Raw genomic sequence first — 26,729 nt, forward strand, 5'->3', positions numbered from 1 at the left:
GGTTTAGGGCATTAATAAAAACAAAACACGTCCGCTATTTTTTATTTTTTTTGGGGGGGGGATATGGTAACAGTTGACCTTCATTGCATATCTATTGTGGCTTTTGTGATCAGTGGAAAAACAGAAGTCACCTCATCACGGAATGTGTCGAGGTGGATCACCATAGTAACCGCAGACGCCTCAACATCGCGTCGTCTCATTGGCCTCTGTGTGTGTTCACGTTCCTGATTCGAGCTCCTCTGTGATGTAGTCTGAAAAAACACACAGAAATACACACTCTTTTCGACCTTGGGCTTCTTCAACCATGAGATTATATTCTGTGGAATATTTCTGAGCCATACAGGTGAGAAGATGTCGTTCATAGAGCGGAATAATAGTTCACTTAAAATATACTACTTCAAACGAAGATAGGTCAAGGATAGGCTATTTTTCACGTTGAAATAACAAAATTATAGAAATCAGATTCAAACGATAAACAGATTATATAAAACATACAAAACACGTGCCTCGGCGCTTTGTGTGTCATCTATTGTATCACGTGCATAGATAATGTGATATACTACACTTGCGTACACTTGCTAGGACACCTGTGTGAACGTGAGGAGTACTGACCTCATACATCACCTCAATTTCTGCAGAATCTTTTCTACAAAGGGTAGAAAACACGATTGAAGTCAGAAAGTCTTCCACACAAAAAGAGGTTTCATAGTATTTCTCATCTTGTCAACCTTCAGACATGAAAGTGAAGCCTGGATCACCATGCCTCTCCAGGACAGAAAGTCTAGAGGTCCAACAAAATCACATCCAAAACCTAAAGACAAGTAAGCCGTTGCTGAAGTGACACGTCATGGGAACGTTGTTTGATGCTGATGTTTATGTAAATGTCTTTTTTATTATTTGTAGGGAGCTTCTTGATCTGAAAAGACTTCTAGCATTGATCACAGCTCCTGTAACCAGACAACAGGTATAAAACTACATTTCTATCATTCAAATGATCAATAATTACATCACTAACTTTAATCCAATCGTACACTTTTGTCATTTCAATTGAATTGAATTATCATTCTTCAAATGGTGCAAATGATTCCTGAGAGTCACGTCTGCCCTTCAGGTTTCCTCTGTAAATCAGTCCAGGGGACAGAAGTCCCAAACCTCCTCAAATGTTCACGACAGCCGGAAGAATTGCCCGGTCGCTGAAGCGTCCGAGCTGGATAACTTCAGGTGCACAGCACGATCTGTAGTCTGGGTTTGCTTGTCGTGTTATTTGTATGACCAATGTTAATTCTGTGAACAGTGCGACTTACCGGAATCAGAGATGTTTTAGCGACCCACCGCATCATAAAGTTTTCCTGGACATCTTCACGGCCTTGATCAATAACAGACTGGCTTTCAGGTCGGTATTTGTATGATGTTGAGTGGTTGTGATATTAACCTCCGATAAAGTTGTTAAACTGCCTTTCGATTTCAGCGAATGGATGGAAAAGTCTTCATCGGATGGAGCGCTGAGAGTTTTGAACTGCTTAAGATTGTTGATCAGAGATCCAGTTTACCAGGTAGGACCCAAAATCTCTGTTTGGTTTTTGTGGAGAAATTGTGTCATACAAAAATATTAGAGATTGACCGATAACAATAGCAAAGCATTATTGCTATATAATTTGATTAGGGTCCAAATAAAAATCAAATCTCTTTTCATTGGCATCTATGTCTGGCTCTTTTTTAGACGTTGTTCTTTGAGCTCCAAGGGGCTGGACAGCTTGCTAAGGTAAAGATTTTCCCATATTTTAAGCTGTGAACGCAGCGGTTTGTGGAAATGTGTCGTGTTTGTCTCGTCTGATGTGTTTCAGTACATGGAGTCCGTCGCCGCTGTGTATCTGGACTGTAGAGAACAGACACTGGATGTTGAGCAGCTGGTTGCCATGACATGTAAGACACATTTCGTATTTAACAGGTATGTTTTAAATGAGATGCGTGATGAATAACGTGTTTGCTGTGCTTGTGTTCTTTATTCGCTTACAGATATGTTTCAGAAATTGTCTTCAGTTGAGGAACAGAGACAGTGGATTATTAACTGTGGGACACATAAGGTACTGCTGTCATAAATAGAATAAAACGTATAAATTGTGTAAATTTAGTACTCGTACCCATTCATACGCATTAGTCATCTTTTGCATTGTAAAAGTGAAGATCTTGCTCCAGGTTTTCATTAGGGCTTCATTCTTGCCATTTTCGTACGATTCACGTCATACACGTAAAGGATAATGTACAGGCAGCCGGTTGTTATCGCAGAAATAAGCTTATTACAGCCGGCTGCTTGCACATTATCCCACTTATTACACGGCTACTTGCCACATGAGAAAAAAACTGGACATGAAATGTGAATTAGAAATATTCCCTTGCGCGACCTTCAGACCTTGCGCAAGGAAAAGACGATTACTTCCGGTTTTAAGGTCAGAAACGACATGAACAGGCAATTTGGTTTAATCATTTGTAAATATAATGTCATGTATGTTATTAAAAGACATATTTATATTTAATTTGTCAAAAAAAAAAAAACGGTCAAAATGATTTGCTGCATCCGGGTTACCGTGTGTTATTAGTTTTGAGCGGTTGTTATCTGGGAATAATGAACCTGCAAACGTCGCGGCCAGTGTTGGGTAAGTTACTCTGAAAAAGTAATTCATTACTAGTTACTAATTACATATTCAATGGTGTAATTAGATTACTGTACAAATTACTCTCTCCAAAATGTGTTTAATTACTTATTACTAATTACTTTCTATATCCTACATCAACCTTGATTAGAATTGATTCAAGGATAGACATGAAACGGCTTATTTAATTCATTCAAATAAATAATAAATAACTACATAAATTATTCTTATTAACTGACCAAAGTATACAAATGTGAGAAGGATACATTAAAGCATACATTTTAAAGTTAGACTTATAATTTTGATGTCACTTCCACTATTGAATATATTATACAGTATTTAGTTCAATTACATAATAAGTAAGTGTAATTAAATTACAGAAAAATAATAGTAATCCCTTACTTTACTTTTTCAAGGGAAAAGTAATTAAATTACAGTAACTAATTACTTAGTAACTAGTTACACCCAACACTGGTCGCGACTGGCCAATCAGAATCAAGCATTCCAACGAGCCGTGTAATAAATTCATTTAAAATCACTACCTCCAAAAATACTTACGGTTTACCGAGAGATCATGCTGGCATCACTTACATTTTCTTTTCTGACAGACTCTAGTAAGTCTTCTTTCCGCACGGGACAGCGGTGTGGTGTTAGGAGCTCTGCTGGCCCTCACCACGCTGGCCGAAAGGTGCGTTTGTGTCACACCTTTATAATTCTACAGATTTATTGTGAATAATGATCTTTGTTTGTGAAGTTTATATTGCTATTAGGGCGTAAAGTTGACGGCGTTTGCCATGAATAGCCTTTGCCTCAGTAAACAAATGCATTTATGAATCTACAGTCATTGTGTTGGGCCTAATCGATAATCCTCATTTAGTCAAGAATGCAAAGAGAAGATCGGAGAGCTGTCTATCGTGGAGCATCTTCTAGTCGTCTTACAAGAATATGACACGTTGTCCAAAAGGTAAGCGTGGATGAAAATCTGTTTGTGAAATGGTTTTTGGGTCTGATCGTGTATTTGTGCGTCTGGTCTCAGGTTGAGCGCGGAGCTGTTGAGGTTGTTGTGTGCGGTGCAGTGCGTCAGGGAACAGGTGCGTCACTGTGACGGTGTTCCCGTGCTCCTCAGTCACCTGCACGCCGACCACGTGAAGCTGCTGTGGAGCACCGTGTGGGTCCTCGTGCAGCTGTGTCAGGATCCGGACACCAGCGCTGAGATCCGAGCCTGGGGCGGTGTACAGCAGCTGCTCAGAATCTTGCACGGGTGCGTTTCAATGTTAGCTTGGGGACTCATAAGTTGTACGTGAAGTCACGCAAACCTTTTCTTCTCTCCAGAGAGCGAGTTTACGTGACGGATCATTCGACCATCGACGCGCTCTCCAGTGCCAACGCGGCGGGCAGGAGACACAGACAACATGTGTCGACAGAGATCAGCGCTCGAGAGACTGCGGAGAACATCATGAATCTTCAGGCAGGTGAGGATCGATGCGGAACGTTCATCCCGGGGGAATTCCTAAATATTTTACGTTTGGGATGACAACCCCTTATCCCTGTTCCCAGCATGCTGTGCGGCGATCACCGAGCTTGTGTTGGACGACACAACGGCACATAATGTAGTGCAGGTAGAGCTTCCTTTTTTTACTATTAAATGAAAGATATCAGTATACACCCTTACAAAAAGAGCTTTAATTCAAGTATACTTCTTACTAAATGTACTAAAAAAAAGAAATTCTACTTCTATTTTTGTGTTCTTTCCAAGAACTTATATGTAGTATATTTGGACACTTTTATCCAAAGCAACATTTTGTCATATCTTGTACTTAATCTCGTAATGGAGATATACAGTACTTAAAAGTAGGGCTGTCAAACGATTAATCGCGATTAATCGCATCCAGAATAAAAGTTTGTGTTTACATCATATATTTCTGTGTACAGTGCATATTAATTTTGTATTTATAAACACAAAACATACGCATACTTGTCTATATATTTAGGAAATATTTAAATGTATTAATTTATATTTACCAATAATTTAAATTCTAAATAAACGTTTATTAATTGTTATATTTTATATTTTTGTAAAATAAATGCATTTATGTGTATGTGTTCATAAATACAAAATTAATTAGCACAGTATACCGACATAAATTACATAAACACAAACTTTTATTCTGGATGCGATTAATCACGATTAATCGTTTGACAGCCCGTATAATGAAGTATTCTAAGTGTACTTGGCTTGTAGTCGTTTACTCTTTTGATTGAGCAGTCTAGTAAATACTTTTTTCATAGTTTTACGTGATCTTGTATGTTGACGTGTATAATGTAGCAACATAATATAAGTCATGTAAATAGTAAACTATAAGTATGGCGTTCAGTTTACTTAAAGAAAAGTATACTTGGTGTATAAAAATGACTAAACTCGTAGTTTACTGAAAGTATACTTCAAAGTGCACTTTCATAACCTTAAAAATGTGCTAGAAAACTATACCAGTACCCTGCGTTCCATTTCGAAGGGCTGGTCCCTATGCCCTAAGCCCTTCAAAGGGGTTGAAGGGTGTAGGGGACCAAACAACCGTTTCTTGAAGTGCCCTTCTGTGTCATCATCCCGCGCCTATAAGGAGGCGCCGTCGACACGCAAAGAATCATGGGGGCCCGAAGTGTCCATCAGTTGTACCCATTCGAAATCCTTCATTCTGAAGGGCCCTTTGAAGTGGCCAGTTATGAGCACTTCGGTTTGGAACGACCCTTCAATATGGTGGCTGTGAAGGGCGATGTATCCCATTTGGAACGCACTGCCAGTATAAGTTCACTTGTAGTATAGACTTAGTTTAGTATATACTTCGTAGTAATTACTAGCACATTGATATTATTGTACTCGCTACATAAGGTATACTTAAAAATATACATGAACTTTACTGAAGTATGCTTAATAAAATGACCTTGAAGTATACTTACTTTTTAAGGGCAATAATAATTTGGTTTCATTATATTTCAGGAGAATGGCGTGTACATAATCGGCAAACTGATATTACCCCAAAACTTCAAAGGAACTCGAGCTAAATCTCTACAGGTTTGTCAGCTGAATGTTATTTACAGTCAACTCCAGGTTTTATTTGAAATATATTAATAACGTATTAATGTTGCTGCTTATTTTCTGAAGTGTTATGCTTTTAGGGCTCTACGGTTCCTTTTTAGTATGGAGCGCAACAGACATCATTTTAAAAGGTATCAATATTTGACATGAAGTGCTGTAGGACGTTCACACATGCGTTATTTATGTTGCTCATGAAGGTCTCGTTTTTGGTTTGTTTGTTTGTTCCAGACTCTTTTCTCCAGAGCTGTTTGAGATGTTTATTGACGTTGGACATTATGTAAGGGACATTTCTGCATATGAAGCGCTACAAGAAAAAATCTCCCTCCTATCGGTAAGACATACAGACAGTTAAAGCGCTATGGAAATCAATTTCAATTGAATTTAGAAAGCAAAGGTCAAACCTTTAGACCTGTATGTGTTTTCTATGCCACGTTTACTCTCATTTTTAGAAGGAAGACTTGGATGTTCTCAAGGAAAACATCGAGACAGTGAATCAGAATCGACCGCCTTTGAGAGTTATTAATGGTTATGCGGTTCTGGATCATTTGGGCAGCGGCGCCTTTGGCAGCGTTTATAAGGTGATTTCTTTCCAGATTTCTTTCCACAGCTAGGTGACACTGTAATTGTGTCTTTATTTTTGTTCCCGCGTGAAGGTCCGTAAGCAGAGCGGACAGAATTATCTGGCGCTGAAGGAGGTGAACTTTCACAATCCCGCTTTCGGCAAAGACATGCGCTCACGGGACAGCAGCGTGGAGAAGATCGTGTCTGAGCTGACCATCATTAAAGAACAGGTTCGCACGCGTTCTTGCACCAAAACAAACCGAGAAAAAAACACTTGGTCATCCTTTATTTCTTTCAGATGTCACACCCGAACATTGTAAAATACGTCAAGACATTTTTAGAAAGTAAGTATCCGTCTGCGGCTTGATTTATTTCCACCTCGTGTATTGTTTGTACCTGACAGTGGTTTTTTATGCTTTCAGGTGACAAACTTTACATTGTGATGGAGCTCATCGTAGGAGCTCCGCTGGCTGAACATTTCAACTCTCTGAAAGAGAAACAGCAGACGTTTACCGAGGAGAGAGTGTGGAACATCTTCATACAGGTGAGCATCTGATGGGAGGCAAGGAGAAATATCGGAATGGAAAATGAATACGTAACCTTATGATGACTTTCGCAGATATGTCTGGCTTTGAGATACTTACACAAGGAGAAACGCATCGTCCACCGTGACCTCACTCCTAATAATATCATGCTCGGAGAGAGAGATAAAGTCACCATCAGTGAGTCATGTGTCATTATGTGTATACATGTAACGGTGTTGAATTTATTACTCTGGATTTGTGTACATTTGATGAGAAATGTTTGAGATCTTCAATAAAATTGACTTTTGATGGCACAAATCTGAGCTCAGTTTGACACATTGTTGACATCTCTTCTCAAACTCTAATGACAAGAGACATTTCTGAGATTTCTGACTTATTTTCTCGCCAGAAATATTTGAGACAGAGGTGAAACTTTCCTATTTGCTCTTCATTTAATCTCATTGATGTCTAGAGAAATAATTGAGATATTAAAGTGTGTGATTTTTGTGTCTGTACTGGGGATTACCTTTGTTATTATTAGGGCTGTCAAACGATTAATCGCGATTAATCGCATCCAGAATAAAAGTTTGTGTTTACATAATATTTATCTGTTTACTGTGCATAATAATTTTGTATTTATAAACACATACACATCCATGCATATATTTAAGAAAAATCTAAATATTAATAAACATTTATATATAATTTCAATTATTGGTAAGTATAAATAAATACATGTAAATATTTCCTAAATATGTATACTTGTGTATGTGTTTGTATTTATAAATACAAAATTAATATGCACAGTACACAGACATATGTTATGTAAACACAAACTTTTATTCTGGATGCGATTAATCGCGATTAATCGTTTGACAGCCCTAGTTATTATTCAAAAAAATAACAATTGAAGTTTTGTAATAGGAATAGCATTTTTTTTTAATAGCAATTTTTGTAATAAAGAAAGTTTCTTTATTCAGCCGCGAAAAACAATGAAGAGAGTCCAAAATTATTTTCTATTTATCTGTATTTGATCATTTTTGTTTCCTTTTGTTAAACAATAATATTCCTCAATATTTCAAATAAAAATAGTGTTTCTTTTTGCATTCATTTGCAGAAATGGAAAACTGGAGAAACAAGATGCTCTGTTTTTGTTCAGACCTCAAATACAGCAAAGAAAACAAGTTCCGATTCACTTTTAAGCGATACAGCAGTCATATTTCTACATGTATTTCAGAAAAGTTCAATTTCGTATGATAACCTGGATTTTCGTCACAGTTTTCATGTGTCTTTCACATTGCTGTTGGATGACTTTACGTCACTCCTGAGGTTTGATTTTGTTGAGACACTGGACTGAAATGACCACAATACATCTAGAAAGGATGATGAAATGAACATTTTTTCTGCGGCTGCATATTTTATTTTGATGTGTTATTTTTATATTCATAAAAACGTTTCTAACCAATGCATACTTCATCTCTCACAGCTGATTTTGGTCTTGCAAAGCAGAAGCAGGTGAACAGTAAGCTGACGTCAGTGGTCGGAACAATACTGTACTGCTGGTGTGTGTTGAGAACATGAGCTTCATACTGTTATAAATAAGTATTATTGTGTCACATTCTATGAGCTGTGGTTTGTGTTGTTTTTGGTCAGTCCAGAGATTGTGAAGAATGAGCCGTATGGTGAGAAAGCAGATGTTTGGGCCACGGGTTGTATCCTCTATCAGATGGTCACTCTCGCACCTCCTTTCTACAGTGCAAACATGCTCTCGCTCGCTACTAAGGTGACGCATCTTCACTGTTCTCGTACTGTTCAAGATGTCCTCTTGAATCATTTCTTTATATTCCTCGTGTGTTTAGATCGTAGAAGCCGTCTATGAGCCGGTAACGGATGAAGCTTTCTCGGAGAGAGTTACACACATGATTCAATGGTGTGAGCTCTCTTTATGAGTTTCAATATATTTATGCCGTCTTGGAAGTGTGTACATCAATGTCCGGTTTCATGTCGCAAAGGTAAAATGTCTCTCTTGACCAGGTGCTTGACTCCGAATGCAGACCTGCGTCCGGACATCATCGAGGTCAGCTCCAGAATTTCTGACATCATGATGAGGTTTGTGGACAGTCTGTGCGCATCCCATAATTCATTGGAGAGAAGGGCGGAGCGAGACAGGAAGAGAGCTCAGAAGTACTTCCTGGAGAGCAACAGGACCAGGATGTGCAGACCGCCACAGGTTTGCAAACAAAACTCTGTGTCCTTGGTGTTACAGGGGGAAAGTATCTGATGTGTGTTGTTTGTATTTCAGAGCGTCAAAATACAAGATGGACCTCAGACACAGAGTTTCGAAACATCGTCTGCATCGGAAGAAGATCAAAGCCGAGGTTTTCTTTGCTTTAATACACAAATAACATCAGCATCTTCTCTAGCAAGGGCTGAATCGTTCTCTATGCAAATAAAAACCCTTTTGGCCACACAAACGTATTGTCAGACTGTAATTCATAATTCAACTCTTGCATGTGAACATTAACGCATATTTTAAACCCTTTCCGAAAATGTGTAGAAATGGTCGAGGGCAGCGTGAAGTCCTCAGATGAGCTGAAGCTGGTCAGGTAAGGTCATAGGCTACAGCTGGAAAGGATTCGATCGGTAAAATGAGCCATTTTGTTTCAGAATAGATCCAGATGGTTGTAAATAGAGTGTTTCTGAAAAACGTGTTTAGATTTAAATGTAAGATTATCAAGAAAGTTTGGAATAGTGTGCTCCGATTGATGTTGCACAATAAAACTCGATTCTCGTTTTGTTGGTTTTATTGTTATGATGTCATGCAAAAGCAGTTAAAGTCATTGTGTCTTGCGTTCAGCAGCGATGATTTTCAGAAGGCAAGAACTCGACCAGGTGAATATTATTTTCTTTGATGATAATGTGCACACATTTGAAATGCTCTGTGGCTTTTGCTCCATCTGCTTTATTGTCGTGTTTGCAATTTGATTTGTTTAACAACACGTTACAATTCGAACTAAAAGAACACTTTAAAACATCATCAAATGAATGAAAGTGGTTTGTTGCTGATGTAGACGGTGCACGCACGCGCCTGACCCAAAGTTAACTTCCGGTATGTTATAATACAACAATTTATTTTATATTCATATTATTTTATAACAATATTCTATTGTATTAAATTAAAAGAACACTACTCATCAGTGATTGATTCTTTGCGGAAGTCTACCGGAAGTTAAGTTTGGGTCGCTTAGCGTTTGTTTATGTTGTTGCAGCTGAAAGCGTGTATACTGCAATGTTTTCAAATCTCTGCTGGTAATCTGTGACGTGTCACATGTTGTTTACAGCATCGGCAGGCATCTGTCTATCACAGAGAAAAGTTCGACAGATCGATGATCCCAACCACAGGCTTCTGGAAGTTCTGCATAAGATTGTGTTCATATCTCAGGTGACATTCAGCTCGACTCAATGTGTTTGTGTTAAAGGGACAGTTCATCCTAAAATGACAATTCTGTCATCATTGACTCACCCTCGAGTTGTTCCAAATCTGTATAAATGTCTTTGTTCTGATGAACACAGAGAAAGATATTTGGAAGAACGCTTATAACCAGACAGATTTTGCCCCCCATTGACTCCCATAGTAGGAAAAACTACAATGGTTGTCAAAAGTGCCCCAGAACTGTTTTCTTCCCTACATTCTTCAAAATCTCTTCTTTTGTGTTCAACGGAACAAAGATATCAAGATTTGGAACTGTTCCTTTAAGAACTGTTGTTACTGAAACAGACCTGTACACCGTTTTAAAATATAAAGACACTTTCTTTGACTCTCAGCCTGCGGTTGATGTTTTCAGCTTCCACCCGCTCTCCAAAACAGCTTCAAGCAGCGGACGATCGAGCGCTTTAAAAAAGCACTGTTCTCTCATGGAAGTGACGCATACAATCTGAAGGTGGAGCTGAAGAAGGTACCTGATGTCAGAGTTACATCACAGTCCCAGTCTGTAAAATCTAGATTAATATAGATGAAACCACCTCACCAGAGCGTCAAACAAGATATTTTAGCATCCCTTATGGAAAAAAAGTTGATTCAGTAGTGCTATAAGTATACTTGTTTAAACATATACTTTGTATACTTATGTACCTCTCAGAAATACACGTCATGTAGTCAGAAAGGAGAAGTCAGCTTTGAGGTGTGGAACTGAAGTAGACTAAAGTGGGACAATTTAGTCCCAAGTAGTATTAAAATAGATTTACTTAAGAAGCATACTTTTTTTTTATAAGGGATGTCCTGCAAATATTTTCATTCATGCGGATAGTAACGGCTCCATCTAGTGGTTACTTGAGGGATTTTTTTCAGATGCTACACATTTTGTCTGTCAGGTCCTTCAAGGAAGTCAAGAGCTGGTGGAGATGACGTCATCAAGCAGGGAGTGGTGGTCTATGATGCAGTCTCTGAGCTCAGAACCTTCTGCTGCTGTCAGTCGAGGTGAATCCAGTCCATGTTTCTTTTGGGTTTAGTTTAAAGGTTAAAACCCGGCTGAAATGATCTTGTGTTTTGCAGGCGAGTCGGGTTATTCTGCTCTTCAAGATGGACTCACCTATGAGGACATGCAGGTAAGACTGTGAAGAATGAATTACAATTTTTTATACGTCTACCATTTAAAAGTTACGGGTCACATACTTGTCACATACTTGTTCTTTATTTATTTATATTTTTGAATTAAAGTCAACTCATCAAAACCGTGGAATAACACAAATTTGACTTTGGGAATTAAAATACAAAATATCAAAACTGTAGAATTTGCAGAAATGTTTTCTTGTCATTCTATCAAGCAGCTTCTTAAGGTCTCGCTCTGAGAATGAAGTTCAGAATGGAGTTCACATCTATTCTGAGCTCTTGTTTACTTCTTTATCTTCACTGTTCAGTCCAGTTCGTTCCTTTTTTATTTCAATTTGATTCATTTTCATGAAATAAATAACATTTTAGTTTTGTAATAAAATACATTATCATGATGGGACAGTTATATGTTGTGTATAAAACTCATTTAAGCGTTTTAAGTTTTTTTTTTAATTCATAAGACACATTTCAGTTTCGTGACTCTAAAGTTTCAAACAGTAGTGAATATTGTACGGCTTTTTTCAATTACGTCTTTCACAATTCTTCACAAGAGGAACAGTTTATCAAAACATTTTAAGCATTGAAAAGCGCATAGGATGAAACGTCTGTTTTTAAAACACTTGCACACATTGCATATGGAAAATAAACCACAACACACAACTGCTTTTCGCCGAAACATTTTGAGTTCACTGAATAAACCTGTGACTATTTACTTCATTTTCAAATACTGTCTTGCTTTGAATCAGGTTGTAATGTTTGTATATTGAATAATACTCTGATAGACCTAGTAACTTAGAAATACAGAGAAATTATACTTATAATTCTGCGTTAAATCACTTTTTTGCCTGTGGACAAAATAAATAGGACAAATACTTCATGATCTAAGTTCACTGTAAAACAATTTGATGTTCTGAATTTGTGTTTCAGACTATCCTGGAGGAGGTACTCGAGGACAACAGCTATTATAACGAAACCACAAGCAGGTATTCTTTACACACAAGTCTTCTAGAATAAAGCCGGGTTGTGTTAAATTTCCTCATCATTCATTGGCTGCCTGTGGGGTTACAGGGGCGGGACAGATTCAGGAGCGGGATCAAGAAATGACACCCCGTGACCCACAGCACATCGGTGATTGACACCTGTCATGTGCTGAAACGTGACATCCTGCAGACAACCTCTCAGGTCAACCGCTACACATGTCAAGACAAGCTGAACATAATCACATTATGAGTCATGAGATGATTATATTACAACACTACAGGCAGGTGTCTGCTGTGCACAAGTACATGGTGTTTGTACAGCAGAGTACGTGTGAAATCAATGATTACCTCATTTTAATGTGTGCACTTTGACGTGGGATATCTTCACTTATTTTTACCATTGTTCTTTTGGTTGATTTAAACAACAAATGTCTATAAAATATTGTTTAAATAGATGGATTAAAAACTTAAGTCGAAGAAAAGCAGATGGACAGATTAAATTATTTAAGAGCATTTATTAGATATGAAGAATTTTTATATAATGTAACTGTTTATAAGCTTTGCCTTTATTAAGGTCAATTTTCTTTCTTTACGTCAGTGGCTGTAGATTGGAGTCCAATAGTTATCTCTATATTTTAAACTTTTGGGGATTTTGAAACATGTAAAACAAAGATGTGACATTAAAAGAAGAAATACTTTAGTTTCTAAATCACATGTTACTGTAGCACATTCGTCATACTGGACAATAGGGATGTAACGATATATTGTGGCACAATATATCACGGTACAAACAAGGAAAAACAACTACAATGTCTTGTAGAGATATGATGATCTTTTTATTTTCATTGGTTGAGCTGCCAACACATGACCTTCAATATATATATGGGTAGTAACTGTGTCCTATGGAGTGACTAACAATGAAGATAAATCTCCATTATGCTTATAAATATGAATTATATAAAATAATATATGAACAGTTTTCTCATGTCAACTAGCCATACATTTTTTTTTTCTTAGGTTAACGCTTTCGTGATTTTTTAAATTTTATGATAAAATTCAATTTTTCAGTGACAGACCTATTCAGTTTTTTCCCATTTACATACAGAAAATTAAATTTTACTTTGAAATTTTATAGCAAGTTGTACTATGACTAATTATATATTTAATATTTATTTTAATTTAGATCCTTATAAATTAAAATACATTTTTGTTTTATTTTTGAAATTGTGATCAAAATATCATGTTTTATATATTATAATATATTGTGGCTATACCACATACTAGCTGAAGAAATCAATCGTCAAACTGTTGTGCTGGAAATGTGAAGTTGTTGTTTACTTGTGGTCTCAGACTTTTGGACCCAGTGTTCTTCGGTTCATTTTTCATCAATCTCTCAGGATGACCACAGCACTTGACACACTTTAATCTATTTATAAATACTTACTTTTTTTATCATGGCACAATTCATACTGTTTCACATGCTATTCCTAAAGAAAACAGCAGCGTCATTTCCATGTATTCATATTCAATTTTATACACAACAGCCTAGAAACGCACACGAAACGCACCGATTTGTAACCTTAAAAGACACAATAATGAAGAGACATGACGATAAAACGGCAAGTAAATATTTATTGATTTACTTTATATTGATAGATTTCTAATAGATATACATACTGCACTGTTATTTCAGGAAACAAAAACATGGACAACAAATCTGAACAAGGAAAAATCACATAATCTCATGTTGAATAAAGGCTAAGAAATGTCCATATTGTCAAGCTGTTTCCATATGCATAGAGTCCAGAAGTGTATCCCAAAAAAATGGGATTTTAATATAGTTTCCCTGCTCTGATAAAATGTGATTACTGATGAGAAAAATCTGTTCCCCGTGTCTGTAGATGTGGCGATGAATGATAAGGCAATCCAAAAACATCTGTACAAACATCCATAAATAAAATTCCATCTCTTTTCATACTTTGTTCACTTCAACTATACACATTTCCAACTGCGTAATGGAAGACATATAACATCTCTGTACGTGATCTATATATAAAAACGACAGCAATGAAGGTAAAATATCGTCCTCCTGCCATTTAAAGTGACACCGCTCATAAATTACAATTGGTAGGCAGATGTTCTCCGCCCGTGCACCGTAATTATGGTGTCGTTGAACGTGCGTGCAACGCCGCGGTTTCAATCTGTTCCTCAACACCGCGTGCAAAAGCATCGGCCCTGTCACACAGGTTCAAATGATGCAGACATGCATCTGCTAGTCGCCGCTAGCAACAGACATACGTTCAGAAGAAAATAACATACGGTATGTAAATAAGCAACACATGATCAAACATTTTAAAGACGAAATGTCTTGGACAAGATACGAAATAGAGCTGCTCTTATACCAATAGCCATGCATCAGCAGCTATTGCACGTGATCGACAGACGTAATAATTCTTCAAAAGAATGGAGTCTAGTGTTTACCAACAAATGTGAACGTAGATTTTGCCTGCGCATAACAAATAACTACAATGGTTGAACAAATCAAATATCTAATATACTCTCTGTCTGCCTGAATGGCGACATACATCGGTACAGCTAATAAGACTACAGTTTCCATATGCAAAGCGTCTTTACTTTCTTTTAAAAACACTTCGATCCTAAATCTGTCGAGTAAAAAATGCATGTTAAATACATTCAAGAGTACAGTTACAACCGAAGTTGGAAAGTGGAGGAAGCACGTTTTGGTTTAAGGTTGGATTTGAAAGGCCAGCAGCTCTTCTGAATGCATGTTGTTGAGCGACCTCAGCTCGGGAAGCTTCAGGAGGAGTTTGGTGAAGACGGCCGCTTCGTTCGAGTGGTTCTTCATGATCAGGTTCCTCAAAGCTCTGATCAAAGTCTCCTGCAGGGCCTCCACGGCGCTCACGTTCTCGATGGCCGATCGGTCTGCGCGGGAAAACGGCAGCGTGTCAAAAGATGCGTTTGATGCGTTAAAGCCTCATTTGTTGTAAACGGTGAGACGGGTTTACCTGCAGACACCAGAACCACGGCCGTGAAGAGACTCATTTCTTCCTCGTTGAGCTGCAGGGCCGTGAGTTTCTCGCTGAACTCAAACATGCAGGTGAGAAGCTCTCCGGTGCCCAGAGAATGCAGCAGATCCACGCTGTACTTCCTACCGCTGAGAAAGGTCACGCTCCGCTCTTTCACATCAAACAGAGACACAAAGCGCACCATCAGCACCTAAGAACGAAAGAGAGAACGTTACGATCTGTGAAGAGATTTTCTCTTCTTATTTTTAAATGTTACAGACGTTCGTGTCGTTACCTCGAAGGTTCCCGCCTTGAGGAGGTTGACCTGGTCGTGTTGGGAGAGGTCCTGAAAACCGTGGATGCGCTTCGCGAATTCCACCACTTCTCTTACGGCGGGGATGAAACTCTTGGAAAACTCCTCCCAGATTTCATGACCGGGCTTGCAGGGGTCCACAAAGGGGGAAACGTTCATAGGACATACCTGAGAAGATATCATCGAACGGATCAAGGGTTATTATAATTGACTAAAAACAAAGCTTTTGTTAAAACAATTCTGTTCATCGAAATGAAATCAAATAAGGCTTAAGGTCATTTTGAAAGTTGAAAATTAGAACGGTTGCCTCGGCAATAACTTGAAAAAGTTATCGAAAGAAAATAAATAAATCCTAAAACTAGAAAATCTATTAAAATTGTAAAGCAATATAAAAAAATAAATAGATAACAAAATTGCCAAAACTCGCATGAAAACTAAAAATAGAAGCTAATTCCAAATATGAATAAATCGAAAATAAAACTATAACTCTGCAACAACTTTAAAGCTAGTTAACATAATTACATTAATGTTCTTTTTCCATGATAACTTCTAGAACAGCAAAGCATCGATCTATAATATGGCTGCATAGTGTAGATAAGCTTTCATTTGTTTAACAGCAATTAGTATTGATAATAAATTATACAAATTATTACAATGTTATTACAAATTATTACAAGCCTACCAGATGCCTTCTGTATCCTCCTCTCTGAACCTCGTTCATGTTGTTCCCGTTGTACGCGTGGTAATGCGAGTTTGGTGTGGGGCTTTGACTGCTCTGCTGGGTCATGTGGTACCCGGTCACATGTTCCCTGTAAAACCCAGACGTGTCCTTCAGGTTCCTCTCGCAGTCTGACCGTCTCTGACTGTCACCGCTCCAGCATTCCCGCGGCTGCCGTTCCTCGTCCTTGCTGCTGGTGCTCATCGTGTCCGAGCTGGCCGGAGAGACGGACCCCGCGCGAGGCGGGCTCACGGGCTGCTTGTACGCGAACAGGTCGTCGCGCTGAAGTCCGTTGCTTGGCAGGTCGTCTTCCCCGCTGTCGGACGAACACGACGACGCCGAACTCATGGACGTGTCCATGGGAACGACCGACTCGGAGTCCCGAGAGAGTTCGGAGGCAGACCGCGGGGAATCCGGCGGTGACGGCAAAGAGGAGTTTGAGGAGTCGCCCTGGCTGGTTTCTAAGGCACACGTTACGGCCTGACCGCCGTGAAGCATGCGCTGCAGCTGACTGTTGTTCATCATGTTGTTCATGGCCGTCTGCATCTCCAGAAGCATGCGCTGTTTCTCACGCTTGGGAATCCGTCCGAATCGCACGGCTGAAAGACATGACGACGTTTAACTACGGCGCCCTCAAAACAGCTGAAGGAGAAACGTGGTCGGCCGCACTACTCACCGTCACGCGACATCCCGACGGATAAACACTTCTTGAAGCGGCACTGCTGGCAGCGGTTTCGGTTTATTCGCACGATGGTGCAGCTTTCGGTCTTCAGGCATTTCTTGTACTGAATATTCTGCTGGATGCTCCTTCTGAAGAAGCCCTGTAAGATAGAAATCAATTCTTTTATTTGCTGGCACGCATACCCGGAGCATTCGACACAACAGACCACATGTTTGAAAGTATTCTGGAAGAGCCGTTTTCTTACCTTGCAGCCCTCGCAGGCGTGAACGCCGTAGTGGAAGCCCGAGGCAACGTCTCCACACACTTTGCACAACAGCACCATTCCATTAAGCTCTGGAAAACCGCAATTACATGAAGGTTAGTCTAACCTATAAAACTGCAGACGAAACCGAAAAGAAATCACAAAAACGTGGCTTTCTTGACTTGATTTAAAGTCACATCAAAACGTAAACTGGTGGCGTTTAACTATTTTTTTTTGCTTGCGGCTATCTAGGAATCGGTTTGCTTATGTAAGAAGTAAACGAGTATTTGTGTTTGAATCCAACTCACTTGTAATGCCACTCTTCGCAGCGAGCGCCGTCTTCTCAGAGGCGTGCCCGCGCGGGTGAGCGTGTTTTGAGAGCAGCCCAGCGGTGGGCACGTCTGTGGCACGGCTCTGATTTGTGGGCAGAGGCGGCGAGGACGACGGTGAACGGCTGTTAGAGCTGTCAATCATGCACGGCTCTGGACTGGAGGCCAGGCTTGAAGAGCAGACGTAGGCTATCACGCCTCCTGAGAGTAAAGAAACATGATTAACATTTACAACCAGTTATGCTGTACAGCACATTCTGTAATGGAAATGCTTTTTTTATGAAATGCATTTATTTATTCTTCAAAGAAACAACCCTAATTTCATTATTCACAGAATGGTTAATAACATTAGATAATTTGAGCGAGCTCCAACTGTTATCTATTATAACTATTTTTGTATTTATTTTTTCAATTAATGTCTTATTGAATTTTTTTTAAAAATAATAATAAAATGTATTATATGAATGGAATGTTTCATGTTAACAACGTCATTGTGATTGCGCAATATCAGTATTTGTTATTTCCAAAGTATGCAAACAGTTCATATATACAAATATCAAAGTATCACCATCACACTGTAATTTACAAGTTAAAAATTGCATTCGAATAAGCTGTCAAAAATGATAAAACTCGTTTAATGTTCGTTTTCAAATCGTTTGGTTTAAAATGCCAGGAGAGACGAACAAAAAAAGTATGTTTAAATGAACACGAGGGGTTATTTAACCAGCTGTAACCCTGAGTTTCTCAGATCCACCCACACGTGCACCTCTCGTGTTTTGTACCGTGAAGAAATCTAGGTCACTAGATGTCTGCTGCTTTCCTCACGTGGTACTGCAGAGAGCCTCACGTCAGGCGAGCGTGCTAAATTATGCAAGGACACGCCCCCGGACCAATCGGAGAGCGGGCGAGGAAAACGTTACGCCGCACTCGTCCAATCAGAGAAACGGACGCGACTCCTAGTACACACAGGCACACGGCTAGGCAACGCGAGCCATGTGAGCTCGAGGGTTCTAGTACTCGAAGTACTCGGGGCGCGTGACGTCACGGGCACTCCTAACCCACATACAGTCCGACCAATGGAAACATCAGTTCGTGCACCGGCTGCAAACGTGCTTTAAATCACCAATAGCGAACACGAACACTTAACGTTATATTAAACGCATTATTTTGGTAACATTTTTCACGCTGTTTGGTGTCAACTTGGTAACATTTATTTGAAATAACATTTCAAGCTATTAACGTCCTCAATCTGTTTGGCGTTTCAGAGTGCAAGTCTAGTATTTATGTAGCGCTTCACTTGTAATGTTTTCGTTAAAAATCCTCCAATTCTTGCAACATGTATTCAAATTAAAATGTTACACATACGAACGGTCTCTAAATACTTTAAACACGAAGACACTTCAGCAGAAGGTGAAGGTTAACGTTTAAGCTAAACATCAATCAATCGATATCGCTGGTTGCTTCGTTTAGCACGGGCATGTTTCTTATTTCATAGCATACATAATAAAAGTCATTAGTAGACTGTCTTCATAAAAAGCCTCTTACCTTGTTTCGCTGAATCCATATTAAGAGATTTCACTCTTGCGATAAATCTCGGTAAATTGATATATTTCACTCGGCACAAATATTTCCACCTTGTCAGCTATACGAACAACCTGCAGTTAATTCAAGGCAAGACGATCAATGCTCCTGTGAACTGCACACAACGTCTCATCAGATCGCTGAATGTTTCATTCTGACTCCCAGCAGCTGCGTTTGGTCTTCCGCGTCACAATGGAACTCCCGCGCTGCGCACGAGCTCCCAGTACTGAATGTTCTTATGTCGCGCGGTCCCGTCACCGGCTCCGCCTCCTCGTGTGCGCGCTTGACTCACTTTAACCCAGTGACACACTTTTGGCCGACCGGAGGGAGGAGGGACCACGGGACCACTTGCCGCTGCAACGTGAGCACGATGATTTTGAGAACACGGTGTTGTTTTGAACCTTCGCCACTCCCTGTCAACATAGCAACAAATGACAGATAATGGGGGTGGGAATGCCGTGCCACCCCCCCATACACCCGAATGAACACCAAAGTAAAACATTCTCGTTTCCACGAAAGCAGATGAGATAAGATTAGGCTACAGGTGATTTACTGTGGAGAGTTCTCTATCAAATTAAGTTGTTAGATTTATGATTATTGGTTATAGCTTAAGGCTACAGCATTATACAAATATTCTAAATGTGATGTTTATTATTCGATTTTACAGACTTGTTAGTTTCAAGTGAGCACTGTTGAAGTGCTGTAGGCACGATTTCAGTTATTCTTAAATTATGGAATTCTTAAAAATGTAAAAAAAGAAATACACACCCTTACGAAAATTGACCATGGTTTTACTACAGTTAAAATGGAAACCCCATGGTTACTATAGTAAAACAATGGTTATCACAAAATAACCATGGTTTTGAAAACGATGGTTAGGGCAAAACCATGGTTTTACTACAGTAAGTAATCAATGCACTAAAAAAACCATGGTTACTACACTTGTACCTCAAAAAAATACATGGTTAATTTTCGTAAGGGCATTTATTTAACGTCTCTTCAAAGTGTCAACATAAACAAACGCTACTGCGCACGCGCGCGTTCGTGGACTGCCCTTAACTTCCGGTACACGTTCACAAACAATAAAGTGCCTGTAGATTATTTCTGATAACAAGCAAAAGAAACCGAACGAAGTGTTACTTGGCTGAACTTGTCTCTCCAATATTTTGAATTTAGACTGCAATACCAAGCTCGACCGCTAGATGTCAATGTCCCAGACGGTTTTTTAAAATGCAGAACAAAACTACAGGACCCATTCAACAAATTGTTTATTTAATAAAACGAACAAACAACAAAATTCAACAAATCGTTTATTTAATACAATTATTATTCAATAAAATAATAATATAAATGAATATTAACATCAATTAAATAAAATATAAATAGTTATATTATTAGACACTAGCACTAATATACATTTTTCACATTTTAAGCATTCTGAATCGAAGAACAACTTGAACTGGCAGCATAATGGTAAAGTTACTCGGGAGACAAATATACACATGGTGATGAAAAACAGATCCTGCTCAGTTTAAATGTCTTTAGGGCATGACCCTTTGGTCCATGGTCTGGCCGTGCAGTCACGTTTTGCTGTTTGTTGTGGACAAGGTTTCATGTTTCCTACATACAAATATTTTGGTAACACTTAAGGTTGTATTTGTTAACATTAGTTAGTTCCTGTTGGCTTATGCATTTACTAATGTAATCAAATACAGCCTTATTATAAAATGTTTAATGCTTGGTATAATTCACATTTATTTACATTTATTCATTTGGTAGATGCCAAATTTCACATAAACTAAGCATTAGCTGAACAAGTTATTTCAACTTTCAGTGACCCTACAAAGAATATTTATAGCTCTCCTATAAGTACAGATGGATGGCTGGAAGCTCTGTTCATGGTTTTTGGAGATATTTGTACTAGTATTCAAATATGCATATCTGGAAAAGTAAAGCTTGTCAAAGTCTTAAAACAGTTTGTGCCGTTTAAATAGACAACTTGCTCATTCAATGGGGGGCAGTTCTTTGGTGACCAACATTCTTCAAAATATCTCCTTTTGTGTTCTGCAGAAGAAAGAAATGTTAGGAAAGACATGAGGGTGAATAAATGATGAACGAATGTTAATTTATGTGTGAACTATCTCTTTAAGAAACATATGTGCAGTTTGCCATAGGGTCTGGCTTGCTGACGCATTTGCGGAAGTGTTCAATGACATTTAGGTTAAGGCTTTGAGCAGGTAGTGAGGTTTTTCCACACTGTAAATCATTTCTATAGGTTGTCATGCTGGAATTTAAAACAGGCCCCTTCATAAACAATTATTTACAATGTCATTGTATACGGAAGAATTCACAGAACTACTTGAACAAGCCTACTGTATATACTGTATATGCACTTTCCCAGGTAGACACGTGTAATGATTTTGATTTAAAAATAAATATTATTAATCCACAACTGACATGTGAAGTGTGAGAAATGGCAAAAACATTTTTTTTTCACCGATAGTGAAGCAAAGTTCCCATAGTTACAGAATGACCCATATACTGATGGTTCATAAATATGCTTACATAAGAGTGGTCGTAGATTTTATGAGCTATTTCCATGACAGTAAATGCTTTTAATAAGTAACAGAAACGCTGTGGCTGTTTTACAGGGATACAGGATAAAGGGACAGTATAAACACTTCAGATTTGACATTTTCCTGTAGTCTGGAAACTGATCCGAAGAACTTTAGGACACGACGTGCTGTACAAATCCTGAAGGATCTGATAATGAAGGCGTGGTTAAATGTACCAGGCGAAAATAACTAAAAATAGCAATATAGTTTAGTAAGTTTATTGCATTCAATCTGACCATAATCTGTTAAATATTAACCAGATGGATCTCTTGGTGAATTACAGTATGTGCTACAATGTAAATCTAACATGTCACATCAAGTTTAAAGTGATAGTTTACCCTTAAAGGAAAATTCTGTCATCATTTGTTCACCCTCAAGTGAGTCTTTCTTTTGTGGAACACAGATAGATAGAAGATATTTTGAGAAATGTCTCCGTGGTTTTGTGTTCATACAATGGAAGTCAATGGGGGTCAGTGTTGTTTGGTTATCAAGACTCTTTAAAATATCTATTTTGTGTTCTGCAAAAGAAAGAATGTCATAGTCCTCGTGTCATTTCAAACCTGCGAGTAAATTATTAAAGCATGTTTCTTTTGGGGTGAACTTTCCCCTTTTTCATTCAAGTCAAGTTTTAAATCAAAGAGCTATTCTTTAGGCTTCAGTCTGTGAGTCGAGAGCTGTTGTACATCCGAATCTCTCTGATGGAAAGATTTTCAGGACATTTATTCACATCATGGTCTGGGGGTGTCCGCTGTTGCTGTGGTAGATTTTCACGTGAAATGTTCTTGACAGATGAGCTCACAGAAACAGAGACTATACTGACATCTAGTGGACAAACCCGGCAGCTCATTCTCACATGAGTGAACAAATGGTGAGCAGGTGTTCATGACCCTGTGTTGTTTGAACAGGTCGTCACGTGTACATGTGATATCCAGGAACAAAAAACAAACAAACAAAAGAGCTCAAACAAAGTCTCGTGGCCCTGATGGTTGACCTCAATTCAGAGATGTTTTCTCATTCGTAGGTTTCTGCCTTGGGATTATGATTATAAATATTAATATGACATTTTTTGATCTAGTTCACATTTATTTGTTATTCTAAATATATAAATATATAATTTAAAATGTATTGCAAATATAATATCCTTTTAAATGTACAGTCAAAACATGCTGTTGTTTTATATGCTTGTTTTGAAATATTTTTAATACGTTTCTTACATTTAAGCCTTAGGATTTTGTTCATAAATTCATATTCTCTTTGGAACGTTATCAAATCTTGATGAATCAGGGAAAATATGTTATATTACATATATTAACTGTCTTTAGGTGGTAATGAATCTGTATTTTTATTTGACGTATACAGAATGGAGCAGATGCTAAATTCACCTTTCTTGTTTTACAGAAGAATCTGCACAATAAAAAACTGCACACAAGTTTGAAAGGACATGATGGTGAGTAAAAGACAGAATATCCATTTTTTGATTGTGACTCATTTATGAAGCCATTGGAATGTGTTGACAGCATTGACAACAGCTAAATAAAAGCGTTTAACATGTTGACAAATGTCACATTCCATAGCTGAGCGATGAATATGTTCTCAGTGATTTTACTAGCGATGTGTAGCAATGTGAAAGGCTAACAGCATGCAATACATATCAACTTGTTTTCTTTACAGAGCATCTTTTCTGTTATTTTCGCCCGTTTCTCCAGTTTTCATTTCCTGCAAACAAATGCAAATAAAACAATTTTTTTTTCTCAAAAATTTGGGAGAATTTTGGTTGGTAGTTCACAGAATGGAACAAAAATAATCATTTTACCTAAACACGTTTAACTATTTAAAAATCAGAAAAACAAATGTTGTGTCTCTTTTTTCGCAGCTGCATGTATTGTTGGTGCATATAAATGAAATGATTCAGAGTATTTCTTTGCTTTACCTAATGAAAAAGCCTGCGATTATTTTTAAGCAGATTTTTACTTCTTAGTTTGTACTTCTTGCATTGAATTGAAGTCATTCTTATTGTATAGTGCTTCCAACACTTTTAAATCAGTTTTGAGTAAACGCATAAATACCTAAAGTAGATATTACATAAGATAAAATAAAGATCAATCATAGATCATACGTAGGTGTGCTAAGACTTTATTTGCCTGTTCAACACATTTAAATACACTGGACATAACCTGTACATTCGGTTTCTTCTGCAGGGTGTGAAACTTCAAATCATTAGCCAAACCTATTGACATCTGTGGTGAGTCGTGTTGTGTAGCTCGTGTACTTGCACTTCTTGATAGCTCCGGTGTGTGTGTGAAATGGGTTTGGTTATACTCATGAAAATGTCGCAAACTTAATGAATAAAATGTTCAGAATGAAGTTGTGAGAAGGTAAGAAGTGATCCTCGCCGTTTTAAATCGGCCACATCAGGCTTTACCTTTAGTCTCATGATGTCAACAAGTGTGTGTGTGTGTGTGTGTGTGTGTGTGTGCGTGTGTGTGTGTGTGTGTGTGTGTGCGTGCGTGCGTGTGTGCGTGCGTGCGTGCGTGCGTGCGTGCGTGCGTGTGTGTGCGTGCGTGCGTGTGTGTGCGTGTGTGTGTGTGTGTGTGTGTGTGTGTGTGTGTGTGTGTGTGTGTGTGCGTGTGTGAGGTTTCAGTCAAAAGTAAGAAATAGGTCATATATTGTCTACGAGAGGTGTAAACTATATCTGCTGACATCTGTGTGGTGAAAGGTCAGGAAACCAAAACCATCATCGTATGATATGAAATTTGAACGATATTAAATGAAATGTTTCCAGAGTGGAATGAAATGACTTTCTTATCAATGTGGGTTGGATGTAATGAAACTGAATAGCGTCCGATTCATCCAGATCATTACAACACAATATGGGCTGATTTAAGAACAGTTATTGTTTTAACAGGTAATGAGTCTAAAACATATTTCAGTGAAAGGTGAAATGCGTCACGGGTACCTCCGGTAGATTATATCTTTACAAAAGTGTTTAATGTTCATGTTTGAAAGAGAGACCCTCATCATTTTTTCCTGTTAAGTTTTTTCCAAAGACAAATTTCTTAAGATTCACCACCGTGATTAAAATGTTATTGCCCATAGAGTTATGATACATGATAAATCCTGTAAAATCATAATGGATGCTTGAGTGCACAACTATAAAAACAACAAAATCCACAATTAACTCACAAAACAAGACATTTGTCGGTGGCTGCGTTTAAATGATTTTTAAATGTGCATTTCCCCCCATAAAATCGTAGACAAGATGTTTATAACAGCTCTTTGACAATATCTGCATCGACGTTTCTATTGATCAACACAAATAAATGTTTCCCAAAGCAGAGATTCACAGCAGGTCCTCTGGAGAACACATAATGGATGAGCTCAAATTCAACCTGAAGGCATTATCATCATCTTACTAGTTTTCACTCATGATTAAGCATAAAAATCCACCAGAGGGGGATTCTGTATAGTGTAATGAAGGGGTTGTACTGGAAAAGCTTTCTCTGCTTCATGCATATTCAGTAAAGTTTGATGAACAGGTTTGTGACTTTGAAAGCAGCTAAGAAAAAAGTTGTCAGATCCTCTATCGGTTACAGATAAAAAGCATAAAAATAAATAAAAAAATGTCAGTAATGTGATTTAGAGGTTAAAGACCCACAGGCTGATAACCAAAATATTGTCAGTATAAACGGCGCATCTCATAACCTCAGGTTACTTTAGAGTCAATTCGGTTTATTTGTCACATACAAATACGGGGATTGTTGCGTAAACGTGCCGACCAAAAGTCAGTCTTGTATAAAGTACTTGAAAGCAATACTTGAGTAAAAGTACAAGTATCTTACCAAAAAATGACTTTGGTAGAAGTTGAAGTCACCCTTTAAAATATTACTTGAGTAAAAGTCTTAAAGTACCTGACATTTAGTATACTTAAGTATCAAAAGTAATTGTCTGATATAAAATGTACTTAAGTACTAAAAGTAAAAGTAAAGGTATTTAAAAAAAAGTGAACAGTTAGAATTTTGAGGTAATTAAATCAAAGCAAATCTCAAGTTCAACAAAATGCACGGTGCTTTTGAAGATGTGAGTAATCCTGAAGGCTCCTCTGTAACCTGCCATTAATTAGCCTAATGTGGTCTAAAAAAAATCCCTCCACCGGTGTAACGCTAATTTACCTAGGAAATATTCGGCCGCCACTTAGGCTATACCAGAAACCGTTATTAACCATTTCAGTATTATGTGTTGAATTAATTCGGAGGGAAAATCATTGGTGTTGTTAAATATCTGCACATTGGCTAATCAGAAAAGTTAACTAGCACACGTTAGCCTGGCCATCACGTTAGCCAGATATCTGAACAGGCTTATGATAACTAATTCATGTTAAATAACGTGAATTGAATGAAAATTAATTTAACCTACCTCGATGTGCTTCTTCAGGTTGGACGGGGAGTTTTTTAATGCCAATATTTCAGTGACTCTCGGTAGGCATACCGGGTTTCCATCCAAAGTTGCGAATTTAGCTTATGCGCAAAATTGGAAAATCGCATAAAACATTTGCCGTTTCCATCCAACTAGTCAACCTAATAAACTGGCACTAAATATCAGTAAGAGAAGCCACTGAATATAATAGTTTTGATATACTCGCGCAAGCAGACGATTAGGAAACTCAATAAATGCGGTGCTTTTGTGGATGCCTGCTGTTCGGGAAACACAGTCGTGACAGTTCTAAGAGGCAATTACAAAAATACTTGACGACTTTGCTCAGGCGTTTAAGAATGACCATAACAACATTTCTGATGCTGTGTCACAAG

General features: G+C 38.2%; 2 protein-coding genes across 4 annotated transcripts; one reads left to right on the forward strand and one right to left on the reverse strand.

Moving 5' to 3' along the window:
* Positions 1-253: 253 nt before the first annotated feature.
* nek10 (NIMA-related kinase 10) lies at positions 254-13,927 on the forward strand. Of its 3 annotated transcripts, none has more exons than XM_057339533.1 (35): positions 254-343; positions 735-821; positions 904-964; positions 1,112-1,221; positions 1,295-1,393; positions 1,469-1,553; positions 1,721-1,762; positions 1,845-1,923; positions 2,017-2,084; positions 3,260-3,339; positions 3,529-3,615; positions 3,688-3,912; positions 3,984-4,123; positions 4,209-4,270; positions 5,647-5,721; positions 5,812-5,876; positions 5,974-6,076; positions 6,195-6,323; positions 6,399-6,536; positions 6,605-6,650; positions 6,729-6,850; positions 6,926-7,028; positions 8,317-8,392; positions 8,484-8,613; positions 8,690-8,760; positions 8,865-9,060; positions 9,133-9,208; positions 9,388-9,436; positions 9,688-9,722; positions 10,172-10,272; positions 10,676-10,786; positions 11,202-11,307; positions 11,383-11,435; positions 12,367-12,422; positions 12,508-13,927. In XM_057339533.1, exons 2-35 carry the CDS (start codon positions 760-762, stop codon positions 12,551-12,553), a joined length of 3,087 nt encoding a protein of 1,028 aa, XP_057195516.1. In that variant the 5' UTR covers positions 254-343; positions 735-759; the 3' UTR covers positions 12,554-13,927. The 3 variants fall into 3 exon arrangements, with proteins under 3 accessions (XP_057195516.1, XP_057195517.1, XP_057195518.1); XM_057339534.1 differs by having other exon boundaries at positions 9,691-9,722; XM_057339535.1 differs by lacking the exons at positions 11,383-11,435; positions 12,367-12,422; positions 12,508-13,927 and having other exon boundaries at positions 10,656-10,786.
* Positions 13,928-14,037: 110 nt separating this feature from the next.
* On the reverse strand, positions 14,038-19,545 carry nr1d2a (nuclear receptor subfamily 1, group D, member 2a). The gene is made up of 8 exons (XM_057339544.1): positions 19,274-19,545; positions 17,708-17,929; positions 17,403-17,491; positions 17,153-17,297; positions 16,441-17,075; positions 15,741-15,926; positions 15,446-15,656; positions 14,038-15,362 (listed from the first exon to the last, which is right to left on the reverse strand). Exons 1-8 carry the CDS (start codon positions 19,290-19,292, stop codon positions 15,166-15,168), a joined length of 1,704 nt encoding a protein of 567 aa, XP_057195527.1. The 5' UTR covers positions 19,293-19,545; the 3' UTR covers positions 14,038-15,165.
* Between the last annotated feature and the right edge of the window lie 7,184 nt (positions 19,546-26,729).

The sequence above is a fragment of the Triplophysa rosa genome, linkage group LG8 (assembly GCF_024868665.1).
Source record: "Triplophysa rosa linkage group LG8, Trosa_1v2, whole genome shotgun sequence".
In the NCBI taxonomy this organism is placed as follows: Eukaryota; Metazoa; Chordata; class Actinopteri; order Cypriniformes; family Nemacheilidae; genus Triplophysa; species Triplophysa rosa.

Coding starts and splice junctions, on each gene's coding strand:
- nek10 (XM_057339533.1), top strand. CDS start 760: ATGCCTCTCCAGGACAGAAAGTCTAGAGGTCCAACAAAATCACATCCA. Junction 6,851..6,925: donor TGTGGAACATCTTCATACAG/GTGAGCATCTGA, acceptor TGACTTTCGCAG/ATATGTCTGGCTTTGAGATA. Junction 9,209..9,387: donor GGAAGAAGATCAAAGCCGAG/GTTTTCTTTGCT, acceptor GAAAATGTGTAG/AAATGGTCGAGGGCAGCGTG.
- nr1d2a (XM_057339544.1), bottom strand. Junction 15,927..16,440: donor GAGGATACAGAAGGCATCTG/GTAGGCTTGTAA, acceptor ATATCTTCTCAG/GTATGTCCTATGAACGTTTC. Junction 15,363..15,445: donor CGTGGTTCTGGTGTCTGCAG/GTAAACCCGTCT, acceptor TTTCCCGCGCAG/ACCGATCGGCCATCGAGAAC.